At 34.6% G+C, this 21,552-nt stretch overlaps 1 protein-coding gene across 1 annotated transcript in view; it reads left to right on the top strand.

The window, feature by feature from the left end:
• Positions 1-20,006, top strand: part of WDHD1 (WD repeat and HMG-box DNA binding protein 1) — a 57,541-nt gene extending 37,535 nt beyond the window's left edge. The window contains exons 16-25 of the mRNA XM_081291240.1: positions 4,546-4,660; positions 5,391-5,522; positions 7,188-7,405; positions 7,502-7,620; positions 7,747-7,803; positions 10,473-10,516; positions 10,895-11,065; positions 11,731-11,861; positions 15,741-15,879; positions 19,197-20,006. Of these exons, the coding sequence (XP_081147366.1) occupies positions 4,546-4,660; positions 5,391-5,522; positions 7,188-7,405; positions 7,502-7,620; positions 7,747-7,803; positions 10,473-10,516; positions 10,895-11,065; positions 11,731-11,861; positions 15,741-15,879; positions 19,197-19,391 (1,321 nt within the window). The 3' untranslated portion in view covers positions 19,392-20,006. The remainder of the gene's footprint in view (positions 1-4,545; positions 4,661-5,390; positions 5,523-7,187; positions 7,406-7,501; positions 7,621-7,746; positions 7,804-10,472; positions 10,517-10,894; positions 11,066-11,730; positions 11,862-15,740; positions 15,880-19,196) is intronic.
• The last annotated feature ends 1,546 nt before the right edge of the window (positions 20,007-21,552 follow it).

Raw genomic sequence — 21,552 nt, 5'->3', positions numbered from 1 at the left:
CTCAATTGCCCTTCAGGGATTTATTTTTTTATTTTTTTGGTTGTCAATGGACCTTTATTTGTTTGTATATGGTGCTGAGACTCAAACTCAGCATGTCACACATGGTAGGCAAGTGCTCTACCACTGAGCCACAACCCTAGCCCCAACTACTGGTTTCTTTTGGTCCAGGTCCTGCACCCCCTGCCTTCATCTTTGCATTTACCCCCAGTTTTTATATATGACAAAACTGGGGTTCAAAAAAGATGAAGTAACTTATTTGGGATCACACAGTTAATGGCAAAACAAAACCATTGTTTTGTATCAAAATAAAGGAACAATGGCAGTTGAGTTGATATGTATGTTACTTCTTCCTTAAGAATCAGTCTATTATGGTTGAATTTCTTAGGAGAGTGTTATAAAGCAGACATTTGAAACACCGAGAAGATGTCCTAAAAAGTCTGCTTATGAAAATGTATTTAATTTTATCTACTGTAATAAATTGATTTATTTCATGGTGTTTTCATTTTTTCCACGTTTATTCTGGAAAAAAATAGGCTTGCATATTTTTCAAAGGTTGGAAATTATACTACTCAGTATGGTCTATTGCACTTTTCATACCAGCTGTTTTATATTTAGAGACACTCAGAGATGATTGATTTCCTTCCTGTGGAAAGATACATGAAAGTCTAGAGATTCTACACCCACCATCAGTAGTCTAGTCCTGTGTTTACCTGTTCTTGTTATCAAGAAATTTATTCTGTTTATTTAAATTTCTGATGCTTCTGTTTGTTAGTGTTGGTGTTTCTCTGGAAAGCAAGATGTCCTAGTGGTCCCAGGTTCAGACTCCGAGTCACAGTATAGTGTGACTACTCTGCTGTTCTGTTCTTTATTTGACATGACCATGCTGGTTACATTCTTTGAGCCTCTTTTCTTTTCCTCATTTTTAATATCAAAATGTGCTCCTCTCACAGAATTGCTGTGAAGATGAAGTTGTAGAACACTCACCTTTAATGAGTGTTCATTAAATGATAGCTATTAATTTAACAGTGGTTTTCTTCCTAAAAGGCTTTGTAGTTCATGTTAATGATACTTGTTTCTTTAGTTTTTTCATTTTACATGCATTTTCTAACCCAATTCATAATTTTTCTTTTTGTTCAGGATCTTTTAAAAGAGAGTATAATTAGTTAAAAGTAATTTTTTAAAAATTCATTTGCCAGTGCAAAACATTTCTCTATAATTATGAAATAAGAAATTATTGATCTATAGATCTGTCACCTCTACCCACTTTTACTTGAATTTCAGTTTAGGAAAACTGCATTTATTGTGTCATGATCGCAACTGGTTAATATATAACAGAGGTAACTGATTTTGCTGTGCTACAGTCTAACTTGGTCTATATAAACAGCCACCTTCCTTTCTTCTTTTTAGAAACTCTGAACATGAATATCAGATTTTTTAGTTGTGTTCATTTAACAAGCATTTGTTATAGTATAGTACTGACTATATGTATTATACTACACAAAAATTAATTTTGCAACCCTGAAGAGGTAGGTTTGTAAAATCATTATGCTAATCCTGAAGTGCTTTAAAAGAGATGTGAACAGCCAAGGGTGGTGGTGCATGCCTGTGAATCCCAGCTACTGGGGAGGCTGAGGCAGGAGGATCACAAGCCTCAGCAACTTCATGAGACTCTATGTCTCAATGAAAATTAAAGAGCTGGGGTTATAGCTCACTGGTGGAGCTTCCCTGGGTTCAATCCCCAGTACTGTCAGAAAAAAAAAAAAAAAAGTTGTGAACAAAGTCCTTTGTAACACAGAATAGAAAGCAAAACTTTCTGACTAGGGAAGATTGGTTTGGACATTGGCCCCAATTTTCTGTAATCTGCTGTGGTTTTTTTTGTTGTTTTTTTTTTTTTAACTCTCCCTTTATATAATAAGAAAACAGATTTGGTGATTATTTTGCAAAGAAATTGAAGTAATTTTGTCTCCTTAGTAACAGTGGTTTATTTTTTTCACATTTCCTCTTCCAAATGGTTTAGGCACATGGTTTCTAAGAAATTCATTCATAGTAGGCAAAACCCATCAAATTAACAATCAAAATGTGTTTTTTCCCTTTGTTTTCTCCATCAGAGGGATTTTTAATGAAGAAAAAGTCTTTAGTTCAAGTCTTTAAAGCTAAGAAAATTATAAAAAATATGAATTGGTGCTCTGCTTTAATGTAAATGTGGGTTAAAGTGTTAATAAAATCTCAGCATCTTTTGTGATCATTGTTTGCTGTGTATAAATTAATGGAGTATTTGAGCTATAAAATGTTTTAAAACAAAATTTATCATGTTATAAAAAAAAGTGTGTAGACAAAAATTAGCAACCTTTTTAATTTTGTTAATGTATATGTATGTATGTAATTATACTTACATTTGTGAATGCACATGTTCTTCTATATTTGGCCCAAGCATTAAGTCCGTGGTGGTTGTGTTGTTGTGGATAGTTGCATGGCAGTTGCTACAGAAATTTTTCAAAATCAAAGTGTTTGTGCTGCCACCTTATACTCTGTTCTGAAAATCACTGGTTTCTATAAAATCATAAGAGGGAGGAAAGTAGAAAGAAAATAAGATTATATGTCAAAAAAAAATTGGAACTTTGAAAACATTTGTATTTTTATTGTATAGTCACATTAAAAAAGGAAAGGTATTCAAGTCTCATGAGAAGAAGTTCCAGTGTAGTTTCAAAAACATTCCTGGGGGGTTGGGGATGTGGCTCAAGCTAGCGCGCTCGCCTGGCATACGTGCAGCCTTGGTTCAATCCTCAGCACCACATACAAAGATGTTGTGTCCGCCGAAAACTTTAAAAAAGTAAATATTAAAAAAAAAAAAAAACATTTCTGGGTACTGGAGCTTACTTTTTTGTTTTTGTTTTTTGGTATCGGATATTGAGCCCAGGGGTGCTTAACCACAGAGTCACATCCCTAACCCTTTATATTTCATTTTGAGATAAGGTCTCACTGAGTTACTTAAGGCCTCGGCCTCCCAAGCTGCTGGAATTATGGGCATGTGCCACCATGCCCGCCTGGAGCTTACTTTATTTTTCCTTTTCTTTTCTTTTCTTTTTTTAGATGAGATACCAGAGATTGAACTCAGTGGCATTCTACTACTGAGTTGTATCTCTGGCCTTTTTAATATTCATTCATTCATTCATTTATTTTGAGAGGTACTGGGGATTGAACTCAGGGGCATTCAACCACTGAGCCACACCCCCAGCCCTATTTTGTATTTTATTTAGAGACAGGGTCTAACTGAGTTGCTTAGTGCCTTGCTGTTGCTGAGGCTGGCTTTGAACTTGCAGTCCTCCTGTCTCAGCCTCCCTAGCCACTGGGATTATAAGTGTGCGCCACTGCGCCCAGCTTAATATATTTTTTGATACAGGGTCTCACTAAGCTGCTGAGGGTGGCCTTGAACTTGTGATCCTCCTGCCTCAGCCTCTAATTATTGGGTTTATAGGTGTGCCTCACCACACTCAGCTGCTGCTTAATTTTTTAATTACTTTACTGGGCATTTAATAATAGTAGGAGATGTTTATGAAAACAATCTTACACCCAGGGGCCTAATTTCTATTTTGCATTTAAATGCCTTCAGGAATTCCTTGACTTAAAGCTCTGACAAAAAAACTCTACTATAGGGGCTGGGGATGTGGCTCAAGCGGTAGCGCGCTGGCCTGGCATGCGTGCGACCCGGGTTCGATCCTCAGCACCACATACCAACAAAGATGTTGTGTCCGCCGAGAACTAAAAAAAAAATAATAAATATTAAAAATTCTCTCTCTCTCTCTCTCTCTCTCTCTCTCTCACTCTCTCTTTAAAAAAAAAAAAAACTCTACTATAATTTAAGTGGATGACTATTTGTAAGCATTGACCAAAGTACTATTTTTTAAAATGACTTTATGAAAATAGAAAACGTGTGTGTGGTAGAGTGTAGAATCATGGTATTCTTTATGAAATCATTTTGAGTGCATAAGTTAGATTGTCATACATATATACACATTATTCTGTGTATTGAATTCTTTTTAATTAAATAACCTTAGTAGTCTTACTAATGAGTGTCTTCAAATGTCTTATACGTAGCCTTGTCAGAAAAAAACTAGGCAAAGTGTGTTACCATCTAAAGGCAACCTTTGATTTAGCAGAGTTGGGTCTAGATTAAAACTTTATGATATTGCATTTCCTGTGCCACTCTCACCAATATCTAATAAACACCTGTATTTGGACATTTCATCATCTTGTTCCCTTATTTGACCTTTTCTGCCATGGGTAACAGATGAATGAGATCAAGTGAATATCCAAGATAAAGTGCTGATTACATGAGCCCTATGACATGTATTTATGGCACAGTTCATAGATTTTTAAAAATGGGTGGTTTGCTAAGGAAAATATAAAGAGGGCTGATTTCATTTTGAGTCATTGTTATTTAATAAAGCTAAAGTGAGTTGCTGACTTTTGAAAATTATGTATCTCTAGCAGCTTTTGTGTCATATTAGAAGTTTTTTTATGATAGAACTTTTCCTTTACTGACAGGTGCATCCCTTGTAAAGGTTCTCGGTTTCCTCCCACCCTTCCACGCCCTGCTATAGCTATATTATCCTTTAAGATTCCATACTGTCAGATGGCAACCGAGAAAGGACAAATGGAGGTATGTGAAAGCCTTACCTTGTCACTCTGAGTTTGACAGTGCACTATCTATGTGACACAGACAATTTAAAATTATTATGATGTCTAGTGTTCAGTATTTAGTACTCTTCAATTTGCTTTTAGGGACTTTATCTACAAGATAAATGGTTATAACCATTTGTAAGGCCCTCCTTCTCAGGATTAGGCAAGTCCTCCATACATTTTGTGCAATAAGCACCTGGTTTGCCCCACCTTGGTCCTAGCGCTGTGCCATTAAATGCCATTTAAAATTTTGCAATTAGGGCTGGGGTGTGGCTCATTGGGGAGCACTTGCCTGGCACGTGTAAGGCACTGGATTTGATCCTCAGCACCACATAAAAATAAATAAATAAAATAAAGTCATTGTGTCCGTCTACAATCAAAAATAAATAAATAAATAAAATAATTTAAAATCTTGAAATTAGTTATTTTAAGTGAGAAGCAAATCATCTTCTAAAAAGATCATTAGCCATGATAGCTAGGAACTATTTAATTAAAACACTGTACTGTACCATATATATACATATATCCTCCACTTTTAAGAACCAAAGATAAAGTCAAGCTGTAATATTACATTGGAATTTGAATTATAAAATAAAGAAAGAATTTCAGAAAATATTTTATTCAAAAACTGGTATCTTGAGATAAGTATTTAACATTTGCCTGATGTTAAAGTAATGTTTGGTTTTAAGTAATTTTATCCATTTTTGTAGGAACAATTTTGGCGTTCAGTTTTATTTCACAACCACCTTGAGTACTTAGCTAAAAATGGTTATGAATATGAAGAGAGCACTAAAAATCAAGCAATAAAAGAGCAACAGGAACTTTTAATGAAAATGCTTGCGGTGAGTTCAATAAATATATTTAAAAAATGAAAGTTAATGCTTTTCTATATGTTGAATTTCTTAAGAGGAATTCTCAAATTTTATCTGGTGGTGTTTTTCTCCCTTACAAATTCTGTTTCCCACTTGATGTTTCAGTTAAAATATTTAAAAACATTACTTTGTGGCTGAGATCACAGGCTGACATAGACTTTGGATGTAGCTCATGCTACATCCCTTTTGCTTTTACTTACCAACCTGTGTTTTATAGCAGGCTTTCCAGGTAACTGTGAAGCTTAATAAAGTTTGAGAACCTGTGCTCTGGCTCCTGTACAAACCATACTTCAGTTTGGGTTTGAGCTGGTTTTAGATCTGCAGGGTTGGGTGGTATTTTGGCTGTGCCCATTACTATCTTTGAGTTACCTACATGTAGTAAAAGTTTGCTATAGCCAGTGGCCAGATTTGGTGCATTGTATACTTTAAGTATATTTGTTTTTGGTATAAGTATCTTAAAGTTCATATGATTATGTCCTCCACGTTGGTTTATGGGAAAGAATATATATTTTTCCTCTTCTGGACTTGGCTAGACTGTCAGCCTTTGAGGGCAATGACCATGTCTTCCTTTCTTTTCCAAATACTGTGAGGCAGAGTTCCATTCTGTTTAAGAATTACTGCATACATCTGGATGCAGTGGTGCATGCTTGTAACTTGGGAGGCTGAGGCAGGGGGATTACAAGTTCAAAACCAGCCTTAGCAATTTAGTGAGGTCCTAAGAAACTTAAATAGTTTCCCTGTCTCAAAATAAAAAATAAAAAGGGCTGGGAACTAGCTCAGTGGTAAAGCGCTCCTGGGTTCAATCCCCAGTACAAAAGAAACAAAAGGGAGAAGAAAAAGGAATTACTTTTTGCAGACAAATGATATCAGAAATTTTGAGGACATTCTAGAGCTTCTATGCTAATAGGTCAGATGTGGGATATCTAAGTAATAAACTTCTTCTAATTACAAGACCCTTGGGGGTCTTCAAAGTATCAAGAGTGTGCTTGACTTTGAACTAGAGTTGTCCCACTTCAAATTTTGAAAATTCAAAAAAATGGAGAAGAGTCAGTGTTTTCTAAAGACATTTTACATGAATATTCTTTTTAATATTGTAAGCATGAAAAATAGAACAAAATGAGATAATGTTAATTTAGAAGCTATATAATTGTTTCTGATCATTGAAGATCATAGAACTTCTCCCCACCAAATATGCTTACTATTATTTATTTGCTAGTTCTGAGCAAAGTAATGATGGATTCTTTTTACAGTTATTTTTTCTTTGAACTTATTACCCTATTTGGGTGGGTGGCTGATGGAAAATAAACTTAAGAGAGCCACATTCAAATTTTAAGCAATTTTTTTACTTTCCTTGCAGTTCACAACTTAAAATTATATTTCATCAAACCTAAGCTTTTAATTGTAAATTTTTTTTACATTATTTTCTTCATTTAAGCCACTGAGAAAGGAGGGAAAAATGCAGCCATTTATTGTAAAATGCTTTCCAATTTTAGAGATGTTAAAATATGTAAAAGTATGCATCTTACATCAGTGAGATAAGGTATCTAGAAAACTCTTTTCTCTGTTTTGCTAGTAGTATCAGTGTGTTTTAAAAGTTCTGCTTAATCTAATATGATTTTCCCCCTTTTGGGTTAGCTTTCTTGTAAACTGGAGCGAGAATTTCGTTGTGTGGAACTTGCTGATCTAATGACTCAAAATGCTGTGAATTTAGCCATTAAATATGCTTCTCGCTCTCGGAAATTACTATTGGCCCAAAAACTTAGCGAACTTGCTGTAGAGAAGGCAGCTGAATTGGCAGCAACCCAGGCAGAAGAGGAGGAAGAAGAAGATTTCAGGGAAAAGCTGAATGCTGGGTAAAATCTACTTAATCATTTGAATTTTCCTTTACCATTCTGAATATTAAGTTGGTCTCTGACTAGCTTGTTATTGAATAATATTGTTGCCTTTAGTTACAGTAATACTGCTACAGAGTGGAGCCAGCCAAGGCCCAGAAATCAAATTGAACAAGATGCTGAGGATAAGGAAGAAGCTGATGATACAAAAGAAAAACCAGAACTACATAAGCATGGTGAGCTATATTTTCTAGGCTAAAAATTGAATTCCCATACTTTTTCAAGGCATCCTTGCTGTGTGATTGTTGATCAAGTATGATTATCTTCCTCATTTATATTGTATTTTTTTATTTTAATTATAGTGCAGAACTCATTTGCCAAAAGTTCAAATTCCTCTGCTGTGTCAGCTATTAAGTCAGGTGAGAAATATTTGTAAATTTGTAATGTCAAGGAAATTTTACAGATAGTTTTTTAAAGGGATTTTTTTTTTAAATCACAAACACCTTCCCTTTCAGAACTTGCTTTGTTTTTGTTTTTATCAGAGAAGTTTGTGAAACTGATCGTTGAACACATTTATTAAAATGTCTGTTGTGTGCTAAATATTTTGCTAAATGATGGTACAGGACTCAAGCAGACATGCATGGTTGATCCCTGCCTTAATGCTTTTCCAGATCAGCTGGCACAACATGTTGAAGACAGATGTGCAAATCACTAAGGAGACATTGAGGATGCTGGAGAAACAGTTGAAAGTAGTTGCCTTTGAGAAGTGGGACTGGGAGATAGAGAAGGTTGGAATAGGGAACTGCTGTTTTTTTTTTTTTTTTTTAATCTAAAACTTATACTGATGCCTGTACTCCCAGTGGCTGGGGAGGCAAAGGCAGGAGGATCGCGAGTTCAAGGCCAGCCTCCGAAAAAGCGAGGCCCTAGCAACTCAGTGAGACCCAGTCTCTAAATAAAATATAAAATAGGATTGGGGATATGTCATATGTCTCTGTTGTCCAGCGCCCCTGAGTTCAATCCCTAGTACCCCCCCAAAAAAAAAAAAAAAACTTCTACTGCCATATGACTTTTAAAACTATTTACATTTCATGCTTTTAAAATTGTGTACATATATTAACTTATGTAAAAATATTAACTTTACAAACATGTATATATTATTAAAAGAACATATAGCAGTTGACCATAACTTCTTTTCTTTGGTAGAGATCCCAAAGAAGGTCTCAAGGAGTGTTTAAAGCAGAAACTAGAGGGATGAATGTCAGCCAGGCAAAGGTGAACAGGAGCAGGAGTAGAGGAAGTTACAAAGAGCGCAGGGAGCAAGGAGAAAGTGGTGTTGAAGGGGTTTGGGCAGGAGAGAAATTCTGCAGGCATAGTAGGCCATATTAAGGATTTTGATATTTATCGTAAGGACACTGGGAGGCTGTTAGAGGTTTTAAGCAGGGGCATAGCCTGGCATACAGCTGAGGAGGAGGAATGGGTTTATAAGAAAACTGCTGAAGCAGTCCAAGTGAATTTTTTTTTTTTTAAGAGAGAGTGAGAGAGAGGGGGACAGAGAGAGAGAGAATTTTAACATTTATTTATTTTTTCTTAGTTCTCGGCGGACACAACATCTTTGTTTGTATGTGGTGCTGAGGATCAAACCCGAGCAGCACGCACGCTAGGCGAGCGCGCTACCGCTTGAGCCACATCGCCAGCCCCCAAGTGAAATTGAATAGTGGCTTGGACTAGGGTGGTGATGGTGTTGGTTAAAAGAATGGGTAGGGTATAGAGGTGTTTCTGATGTGGAGAGTAAAGGAGTTCAGAGTGTAAGAATGACTCTTAGGTATTTTTATTTTTATTTTGTTTTTTCTGGTACTGGGGATTGAACCCAGGACCACTTTACCACTGAGCAACATCTCTAGTCCTTTAAGACAGGATCTCACTAAGTTACTGAGACTGACCTCAAACTCACAATCTTCCTACCTCAGCCTCCCAAATTGCTGGGATCACAGCCTGAGCCCCTGCAGCTGGTGACTTGTTTCTTGAATAGTTGAGTGAATGGTGATACCACTTACTGAGTCAGGAAACATGAGGGAAAATCAGATTTAGATAGTATGATGATGAATTATGAGATACATAAAATGTTACATAGACAGTTGGGTATTTGGATCAGAAATTTAGGAAAGTAGTCTGGCTTAGGTAATGTACATTAAAATAACTGGGAGTAGCAAAGCAATTTAAACCAGGACATGGGTGAGCACACTTTGGGAGAGTATATGAAGCAAGAAGAAAAATGAACTTAGGCCTAGGAAAACCCCAACATGTAAGCATCAAATAGAGGAATAGGGGGAACTGTTGAAAGAGAATGAGCACATTGGTCCAAGGAGAAAGGAGGTAACTCAGGGGTTGCCATATCTCAGAAGTCAAGGGAAGTATGAAGAAGAAAGGAATATTCCACGATTATGGAATACCACTGAGAGGTCAAATAAGATGATTGAAAAGTATCTACCATATTTGATCATACAGAGATTTTTGGGAGCCTTAGCAAGAAGAGATTCTGTATGGTTATAGGGTTGAAAGCTACATTATTATATGGTAGGTTATAAGAGCAGGGAGGAAATGGGAATAGCAGTGCTGACAACTTTTGAAAAATTTGGTTGGATAGGATGGAAAGAGAAAGTGGTGGCTGGAAGGAATGTGGGGTATCTTTTTTTGTTTGTTATTGAGAGACTTGAGGATACTATAACAGGAAAAAGCCAAAGATGAAAAATGGATTGATAGGTCAAGTTTCTTGACAAAGCAGGAGGGGGTGGAATCCAGAGTAAAGGGATTACTAACCTTAGTTAAAATAAGGTAATAGTAATGGGAGAAAAGGATAGGTCTGTACATATCAGGTATATTTCACAGTGGCAAGTTAGGTTAGTTCCTATCTGAGATTATTTTGCCTGGGGAAATAGGACAAAAGTCATCCATATTTGTTACAAAGTTTTAAAGTTGCAAAGTGCCTTTGCTTTCATATAATACAGATTTAAATATTTCTTCTAGTATTAAAAGTCATAAGTCATCTAGTTTTTGCCATGATTAAGTGAGAGTTTCTTTCTTGTGAAAGGTGCAGTTATCTCTAGCAACCAAGGACGAGTAAACCCCTTCAAGGTAAATTTTTTTCCAGCATTATTTTCTGTTAAATACATGACTATACAAAGAAATATTTCCAAATGATCAGATGACCCTCTTTAGAAGCATGGAAGACTTACCTTTATGAAAACAAAGAAGAAAGCAGCCCTGGTTCACATCTAAACCAATTATATTTTCTAATTATATACCAATGGTTTTAAAAGATACTCCATGTTTTTCTTTTGAGATGTTATCTGAGAATATATGCATCAATCTTAATTTGAATCATATTATATGTATTCATTTCCAAAGATGAGACCACAATGTAAACTTAACAGAAATTTAAAGGAAAAATAAACCTCTTAGAATTTTTGTTTTCTTCTTTAAACATAAAGTCTAACATTAGTTTGCTCTTAGGTATTAGCCAGTTCCAAAGAGCCAGCTGTGTCATTGAATTCAACACGTTCAACTAATATTTTGGACAGTATGAACAAATCATCCAAGAAATCTTCTGCACTTAATCGGGCAGCAAATAATGAAAGGTCTCCAGTTATAAAACCTCTGATTCCAAAGCCAAAGTCTAAGCAGGTAGTGTTTCATCTCCCCACATCTTCAATGAAGAGCATGTGAACTGTTTGTCTTCAACGTTGTTTGCTGTTTCAGGTATAGGATTGGAGGAACCAGTCTTTCATCATTCTAGTATGGAAATGGATTTAATTATGGTTTTGTTCCAGAATCGTGTGTGTGTGTGGGTGTGTGTGTGTGTTTCTCTCTCTCTCTCTCTCTCTCTCTCTCTCTCTCTCTCTCTCACACACACACACACACACACACACACACATCCCTATCCCCAGGGACTTAGCTATCTACCTATATTTTAAAAATACCTCCCAGGAGGTTCTGATGCATATCCCTGTTTACTAATGACTATTCTAGTATACGGACCTAATCTTTCTTCTTATTCTGACTCTATCCACTCTCATATGTGTTTCACCCCAAAATTCTCATCAGTTAAATACATTCATTATTTTTCTTTTCCATTTCATGTAATTTGAAAAACAGAACATGAAATAAAGTACTTTTTTTTTCTTGATTTTATGTGTGTAAATGTTAATTTCAACTGAGAACTCAAGATTTATTTGTTGGTATAATACTTCTAAATAATAAATAATTATAAGTGTTTCTTCACATATTTCAGAACTTTCTTGTAACATAAAATGCTACATGTGATACTTAAGATGTTTGTTTTTTTATAGGCATCTGCAGCATCCTATTTCCAGAAAAGAACTTCTCAAGCCAGTAAGACTGAGGAAGTGAAAGAAGAAAATCCTAAAAATGAATCATCTGAAACCCTAGCTATCTGTCCCCAAAACACTGAAAATCAAAGGTCAGTAATAGGGAGACTTGTATTCTAAGTTTCCCAGAAAAAAAGCATACAGTAGGCACCCATTATTCAAAGTACACATTTTTACAACTCTATTATTCTTATAATCACTGATAGTGGGTATTTAAATACTTGTGACATAAATAAATATTGACTAATGGCTGTTTACATTACTTATTATAATTTGCCTTAATAAACTTCTAAGTTCTAAATTGCACATTCATTTTATTGGGACACTATTTTATAATTCATGTTTTATTTGTTTTTTAATAATGTAGTTATACTGGAAGGTAGACAGCAAAAGATACAAAAAGATAAATTATGGAAAATAAATCTCTTTCCTAGTCACCCATTTCTCTTTCCAAAAACAATCATTGTAACACATTTCTTATGTAGCTTTCCAAAATTATTCTTTTTGTGCAGATACATTTGTTTATTTTTTAAAATTTTTACACAAATGATAACAGACCTTACTTTTTTTTACTTAATAGCTTTTACAGATCATAAAGAACTTCTTTAATTTTTAACATCCATTGAATAGATAAGTCCTAATTCATTTAGATCTTTTCATGTGGACAGAAAAGTGGTTGTTAGACTTTTGCTAGTATGAATAGTACTGCAACGAATACAGTTCAAATTAATATGCACTAATATTAATAATTTTATAGATAATGCAAAATTATTCTACAATGATGTCTTATTATATATCACTATTAATGTAAGAGTTTCTGTTTGCCCATATCTTCTTTACTCATCAACACAGTGTGTTACTAAATTTTTTTTTTTTTTTTTTTTGGAGAGGGGATCTCACCGTGTTGTTCAGTCTGGTCTCAAACTCTTGGACCCAAGTGATCCTCTTATCTCAGCCTCCCAAATAGTGGGGACTACAGGCATACACCATGACACATGGCTTACTAAATATTTTGATCTCTGCTTTCTCGATTTGTTTTAAATGCATTAATTAAATTATCTAATTTTTTCTAATGACTTTATATTAACCAGTTTAATAAAGGGAATAGCTTGTTTTTGTATTTTTCAGGGATAATTCCTTTTTTTCCCTTCTTTTATTAGTACATTATCATTATAAATAATAGTTGGGGGGCTGGGGATGTGGCTCAAGCGGTAGTGCGCTCACCTGGCATGCGTGTGGCCCGGGTTCGATCCTCAGCACCACATACAAACAAAGATGTTGTGCCTGCCAATAACTAAAAAATAAATATTAAAAAAATTCTCTCTCTCTCTCTCTCTCTCTCTCTCTCTCTCTCTCTCTCTCTCCACCTCTCTCTACCTCTCTCTACCTCTCTCTCTCTAAAAAAAAAATAATAATAGTTGGGTTCATTTGGACAAAACCATACATGCACGGAATTCCATTTCAATCCCTGGTGTTTCCCTATTTCCTCCCGTTTCTCACCCTTCTTTTCTCCTCCCTCCCTCTTGATCTCCTGTTCCACTGATCTTTTCTATATCTTTATGATATCTGATCACTTCCTCCCCTTTCCCTTTGTTTTGCTGTAGCTTCCACATATGAAAGAAACATTTGACCTTGAGTCTGGCTTATTTCACTTAGCATGATGTTCTCCTTTTCCATTCATTTACTAGCAAATGCCATAATTGCATTCTTCTTTAAGGCTGAGCATAATTCCATTGTGTATATATATATATATATATATATATATATATATATATATATATATATATTACATTTTCTTAATCCATTCATCTAATGACAGCCATCTGAGCTGGTCCCATAACTTGGCTGTTGTGAATTTTTCTGCTGTAAGCATTGATGTGGATATATCACTATAGTATGCTGATTTTAATTCTTTTGGATAAATACTCCTCAGTGTATTGGGATAATTGGGTCTTATAGTACCTATGGTTTTTAATTCATGATTATTTCCCGTTTTGTTCTGAATTTGATTTAGATCTTAAATAGTGAAAGTTTAATTATTTAAGGAAATTGAGACAGGGTTGAAGATGTAGCTCAATGGTGGAATGTGTACCTAGTATATGGGATGACTGGGTTCAATCCTCTGTACCACAAAAAAAAAAATTGATAATTCATCTTTTTTTTTTAATATTTCTTAGTTGTAGTTGACACAATACCTTTATTGTATTTATTTATTTATATGTGGTACTGAGAATTGAACCCAGGGCCTCACACATGATAGGCAAATGCTCTACCACTGAGCCACAACCCCAGCCCCAGTAATTCATCTTTTCATATTAACTGATTACACAGAAAACATATCTTTTGGAATATCATTAAGGCCATTACCATTTTTTAAAGAATTTTTTGTTGTTGTTGTTGTAGATGGATGCAGCATCTTTATTTTTATTTATTTATTTTTATATGGTGGTGAGGATCAAACTCAGGGCATCATGCATTAGAGGCAATCACTACCACTGAGCTACAACCCCAGCCCCAAGGCATTACCATTTTTAACCAAATATTCTGTCACAGATATTGAAAAAATAAATCAGAAGAGAAATATTTTTTTAAAAAAATTAAAACTTCTATTTAGAGGCAGATGATTGTATATTATTAGACTTGTGACATTTCTCCAAATTTAATTAAAACAAGTCTTTACTATTTTCTGCAAATTCAAGAATCTTTGTTCAGCGTTTATTTTAGCATTGATTTTTGTTTGTATTATTTTTCTGGAAAAAGAATTACATTAAAAGATTACTTGGGATCTATATTTTCAGAAATTGGACAAATGGTTATAGTCACCCAATTAATATTAATATTTTAAAATAACTTGGTATTTTAAACTTGGTATTATTGGGTATGGTGGTGCACATCTGTAATCCCAGTGACTCAGGAGACTGAGGTAGAAGGATTGCAAGTTCAAGGCTTGCTTCTGCAACTTAGACCCTGTCTCAAATTTTAAAAAAGCGCTTTGGATGTGTCTCTGTGGTGCACCCCTGGGTTCAATCCTTAGTATTGTGGGGTGGGGGGGACACAACATTTTTATGATTAACATTTTACACTGGTATCTTTGTTGTATATTTAAACTCGTCATTTAGGATCTATTCAGCTTCAGCATAGTGAAAGATAAAATAGCTGTTGGGTTAAATGGGGGGTTTCTGGTGTCAAACTGCCTGGCTTTTGAGTCTCAGGTCTAACTTTTACTATCTCTAATGTGGGGTAAGTTATTTCATCTCTCTAAACCTCAATTTCCTCATCTGTGGAATGGAAATAACTAATTGTTCCCAAGTATTCATAGGGTTGTTGCTATATCAATGAGATAATGTGCACATAAAGCATTTAGAACAATGACTGGCAGAAATAAGTGCACAGAAATTATCAAATGGCTATATTAAACTTTTATTTAAGACCTAAAGACAATCTGCGTCACAAGCAGAATCTAGTAAAATTTACAAGTGTGTTTTTTGTCCATGCTTTACATAAAGATAATACAGGGGAGGACCCAGGTCAGCTGTGAGCACAAGGGTGAGACAATGGGAAAGGGGCTTGAGAGAAATCAGAAAGATTTCAAATAGCTGTCATTGGAAATGGAGAAAGAGCCTTCTAAGGACAGTTGGAAGGGTTTTATCATACCAGAGGGGCTAAGTGAGCTTGGAGACCTTGAGCCTGTCAGCATTCATAAAAAGTTCCAAGTATGACATTAAGGTTGTTGCTGCACGTAGAAAGTACAAATGTGGGTAATCCTTTTGAACTGGCCTTGCAGTAGATTTTGTCATTTAATTAATCCAGCAGTCTCCAGTCAATTTGAAGTAATATGAATATTAACAGAGATAATTGTCTCCCTTTATATAGGTTTGCAAAAAATGAATTGTTAATTGCTAATTTAAAAAGCCATAAAGTACTTTAAGCTGTATATCAAGCATAAATTTATTTCATAATTACTATTTTAGGCCAAAGACTGGGTTCCAAATGTGGCTGGAAGAAAACAGAAGTAATATTTTGTCTGACAATCCTGACTTTTCAGATGAAGCAGACATAATAAAAGAAGGAATGATTCGGTTTAGAGTATTGTCAACTGAAGAAAGAAAGGTAAGGAAAATTGTGCTGAGATTGAGATTTTTTTTTTTAATATTTTTTTAGTTGTAGATGGACACAATATCTTTATTTTATTTAGTTTGTTATTTGATGCTTGGGAATCCAGTGCCTCACGAATGCTAGGCAAGTGCTCTACCACTGAGCCATAATCCCAGACCCCGGAGATTGAGATCTTACTGAATTTTCCAGGCTTAAAAAATTCTTATAGAAATGCCTTTTTCTATGTTTGGAAAATTGAATACAAAGTTAACTCATACTTTCAGACTACTACCTCAGGGTCCTTGCAAGTAGAATTTTGACAAATACTATCTACTTACACATGAGTATTCTCCTTTTGATGGGGGGAAAATACATTTCATTGTAAATTAAGTCTGGTGGCTTACACCTCCTGTGAACTGCTACACTGTGAAGAAATGAGGAAAGGAATGTGTCTGGTATACCAATAATCCTCAGGCTTCACTTCCCTAGGGAGGCATTGTGCCACATGGGCACCTACTGACAGATACTTGCTTTAATGAATTGAGTTTTATGAATGAAGTTATTGTATAATGAGGAAACTAGAAACTGGTCTAATCACTTCTAACCTCATTTAGAACTTCTTTAGTAGTTTTGTGTGTCTTATTTTTGGTAACTATTATAAAGGGATTAAAATTCTCAAGGATTAGATAAATTAGATGAATGTATAAGACCTTATATTGCAAAAGGGGAAGAGATGGGGCAAAAGTTGTGATCAGTTCTGTTTTTTTGTGGGGTGTTTTGTAGTGCCAGGGATCAGGGCCTTGTACATGCTAAACAGATACTCTGCCACTGAGCTGTATCCCCACCTGTGATTATGTTTTTGAATATTTAAAAATGAAGTCAACATTTTTTTTTTCTTGAACCATTTTGATCATGGTGTAGTCAATATTTTTAAGGTAAATGCTAAATGTTCTCTTTAATCCAGTTTATTAATGTAGCAAATTCTACAGGTCAAATGTCTCTTTTATATTCAAAGAAATAAATGGCCAGAAAAATACAGTAAGAGGAAAGGAACTATTATAGATTAAATGAGACTTCATAAATGTGGATGTTATTTGACTTTGTTTCAGAGTGAATAAAAATCAATCATAAAATAATACATACTATATAACTCATTTATTTAACATTTGTAAATTGGCAATGTGATAGGGATGAATAACAGAATAGTGGTTGCTTGGGGTTGGAACCTGGGTAGAAATTTGGTGGAGTGGGAAACAAGAGGGATCTTTGTGGCGATGTAACTCTTCTGTATTTTGACTTTGGAAAATGCACATTCCTACAATAAAATTAAATGGATATACACATACAAACAAATAAGTAGAAGTAAAACTGATGATTGTATCAATGTCAACACCCTGATTGTGCTAATTGTGCTGTAGTTTTGCAAGATGTTACCACTTGGGAAAATTAGGTAAAGGCTACTTGGGATCTTTCCTATAATCCCAAGTAAATCACAATTATCTCAAAAAGTTCCTGCAGTTTTATTATTTGCACTTAATATGGTTAAATACAAGAAGAATTTAGATTGAAAAAACAGAAATAGAATGCAAAATTTTTAATGTGTTCTCCAATTAAAATTTTTTTAAAAATATTTATTTTAACTAGGTATATAGGAGCAGAATGAATTTTGATTCATTTTATACAATTGAAGCACAACTTTTCATTTCTCTGGTTGTACACGATGTAGCGTTGCACCACATGCAGTCATACATCTACCTAGGGTAATGATGTCCATTGAGTTTTGTTTTTAAATTTTTAAATAAAATTGATTTTTAAGGGATGCATGAAAACAAAAATCTTATATATTAATGGGACGACATGATGATTCAATACATATAAGCCTTGTGTAGTGTTTAAACCAGGTTAAGCATTTATCTCTTTTATCAATTATGAAGAAAACTTTCAAAATCCTTTCTTTGAGCTTTTTGAAATGTACAGTATATTATTATTGTATCTAGTTACTCTCCTGTTCAAGAGTACTCCTTTGTTCTAGCCATCTATAGTTTAGTACCAATTGATAAACATTTTCCTATTCTTTCCCCAGCCCCTAATCTTCCTGGCCTCCAGTAATCACCATTCCATTTTCAACTTCTATGAGATCAGCTTTTTAAAATTTTAATGTATTTATATATTTGTTTTGTTTTTGTGGTGCAGGGCATCAAACCCAGGACCTTATGAATTTTAGGCAAGCATTCTACCACTGATCTACATTTCTAGCTTTTCTAAATTCCATATATGAATGATATTCTGCAGTACCTGTCTTTCTGTGCCCAGCTGGGCAGACACCTGTAATCCCAGCTGATCAGGAGTCTGAGGGAGGTAGAAACCAAGTTCAAAGCCAGCCTCAGCAACTTAGTGAGGCCCTAAACAACTTAAAGAGACCCTATCTCAAAATAAAACAAAAAGGGCTGGGACGTTAGATCAGTGGTTAAGCACTCCCTAGGTTGAATCCATGGTACCAAAGTGAAAAAAAGATCTTCAGTTCCAACCATGTCGCCACAAGTGACAGCTATTGTTCTTTCTTATGGTTCAGTAGTATTCCATTGTGTATGTATATGTACTATATTTTCTTTATCTATTTATCCACAGATAGACACTTCACTTGTTTTTATTTCTTAGCTATTATGAGTCATGCTTTAGTGAACATGAAGGTACAGGTATCTCTTCAATATACTGATTTCATTTCCTTTATATTCTGAGTAGCAGGATGACTGGATCATGTGGCAGTTCTATTTTTAAACCTCCATACTGTTTTCAGTAGTGACTGTGCTAATTTATATTCCCACCAACAGTGTAAAAGCTTTCCTTTATCTCCACTGCCTCTCCAGCATTTGTTATTCTTGGTCTTTTTGATAATAGCCATTCTTCTTAGGGTAAAGTGATATCTCATTGTAGTTTTAATTTAAATTTTCCTGATTAGTGATGTCGAACATTTTTTCATATGCCTGTTTGCCATTTATATGTCTTCTTTTGAGAAATGTCTATTTAGAATCTATTGCCCATTTTTTAATGGGTTTTTTGCTATTGAGTTTTCAAAGTTCTTTAAGTATTCTGAATATCACACCTTGTCAGGTGGACAGTTTGCAAATATTTTCTCCCAGAGAATAAAAGATTTGTTAACAATTAGAACCTTTAATGATTAACTTAACAATTCAAGTGACAACTTTTTTTATATATATATGTGTATATACATATACATATATGTAAGTGTTCCTAGAAAAGTAATAACTCCCATCCTATTTCCTTGTTATTGTTAAAAAGTCTTTTCTCGTCTCCCCCAATATTTTCCAAAGGCATGGACTAACAAGGCCAAGGGAGGAACTCCAAGTGATGAAACTGAAGGAAAGAAGCGAAAACATGCAGCTGATGAAAGTCTGGAAGCAGAAAACCAGAAGGAAGCAGCAAAGGAGAATCTGAATTTGCCTAAAAGGCAAAAACCCTTAGATCTTTCTACAAATCAAAAGCTGTCAGCATTTGCATTTAAGTAGGAGTAAAGGAAGAAAGTGGCCTTATGGATTTTTTTACTCTTCTTTAAATATGAACTTTTTTTTTAATATTGAGGAAATGGATTATTATATATTTTAAAGGTTTAAAGACAGTTTTTCTTAATAAGATAGTGGGGTGTTAGCTCAGTGGTAGAGCACTTTCCTAGCAAAAGGAAAGGCCTGGACTCCATTTCCAGCACAAAAAAAAGAAAAAAACAAAATGTAGTAATTATATTGATATAGGAAACAGCATGTGTGCAAATTATTCTGTCCCCACATGGAGCAGAAGCATTATGATTGTAATTACTAACTACAGGCCATATTGTATCCCAATAGAAGTCAGTTTGATTTTATTTCTTACCTTCAAAAATCATCAAAACCAAGATTATAAAACTTCTGCACAAGGAAGTTATCTTCTAGGGGTTTCCTCAGTTGGTTTATGTCATGTACTGGGAAATACCACAGTAGACCTCTTCCCAAGTATGTTAGCATAGACTCTTTTTTTTTTCTTTGTCTATATTAGACCTGGGGGGCCATGCTTTTTAAATATGGACCTCAGATATGTAAATAATCTTACAAATAAAACTTTGTTTTAGAAATTTCTTTATATATGGTTTTCAATTTTCTGTATAGTGTAGGCTTTTTTGGATAAATAAAACTTTCTCACTTTCCATATGTGGCTTGCTATGGTCTTAATATTGTATTTCCATGAAGTGGAAATGCTTCTAGAAAATATATTACACATTTACCACCATAATTTCTACACCCCAAACCCCCTGTACCACTAGCTCTGCATTGTCTATACAGTAGAGACTGGAAGGCATTGTTTGAGAGTACTGCAGCCCAGTGCACTGATTATCAGCCATCAGCAATACTTTGCTGAGCAAATCTTTGAAAGCTTAGTAAGAGTGGAGTTAGGGAAAGTGTTTAACTCCTCTTTTATTTTGAACAAACAAATTTGAATTATTTATTTCATTTTGACTATTCTAAGCAGAGATTAAATGCAGCAACATAATGGCAAAGTATAGGTTGGGGAAATGGCAAAATAAAATCAGGTGACTCAAAATAAAGAGTAGTTTATAGATTTAGGTGAACTGGAGTCAAAGGATACTTTTTATCCCACCATGAGTAAGGTTAGGAAGGCTACATATCTGATTTTTTAGATCAGTGGCTGGTGTAGAGAGAAATAAAGCACAGTGGTTGGGAGAGCACAGGTTTTAAGAATTAAGTGAGATAAAAGCACTTAGTTCCTGACACAGTAATATTTTGTACAAGTGTTGGCTATTCCTATGCTATTGCTTAGTTTATCTTGCTGTAATCAAGTTTGATTCTGAATACTTCTGAACTAATTTTTAATTTCAAGTTTCTGAAGTAAAGGTTTATTTTTTAATATTTGAAAAACATGTTTATAGATGGGCTTCATTTCCTCAACTTGCATATTGTGCCACTTGGGAGGCCAAGGCAGGAGGAATCCAAGCATGAGGCAAACCTGGACAATTTAGCAAGACCCTGCCTCAAATTACAAAAGTTTAAAAAGGCTTGGGATATTGCTCAGTGATATAGTATCCCTGGATTCACCCCACCTGACCCCACCGCCAACAAACTTGTTTACTGTTCAAAGTATAGGATATAATCCATGAGTGTTAAATTTTAGAACCTTAGGAACCAAGTAATACCAAGGATTTGCAAGTTTTTTAAATCTACTTTTCTTTGGTTGAAAGAGGTTTTTATATTGATTTGGTTTAACTTACAAATCAAAAGAAACCAAAAAACATTATCTTCATTTCTTTGCTATAAAAGAGTAAATCTCTTTTTCCCCCAGTTCTTTTTTTTTTTTTCAGAGAACTAAGAGATAGTAGAAAATGGAAATGGAAATAAATTAATATATTAGCCATTATCATATCAACAATATTACCTATTTTAAGCTTTTTGTATAGCACAGAAAGTTTTTGTATACTTAATTTCATTCTCCCAAAACAAAAGCTTCTCAAAGGAGGTTATTTTAGTTTCACATTCTTCAAAAGGGCATTGTGTTAGTTTGCAGAGCATTATTTGGCAATTGCTCAAATATAAGGGTAGAGATTTTCACTAAAATCGTAATTGAGTTTATAGTCAAGAGCACTAGAAGATCAGTTTAGAGCCTTTCAGTAACTTTATTTGAATT

Source organism: Spermophilus citellus (genome assembly GCF_964194105.1).
Source record: "Spermophilus citellus genome assembly, chromosome: 4".
NCBI lineage: Eukaryota > Metazoa > Chordata > Mammalia > Rodentia > Sciuridae > Spermophilus > Spermophilus citellus.
Note: the sequence above shows the minus strand (reverse complement) of the source record. Positions and strands in the feature narration are given on the sequence as shown.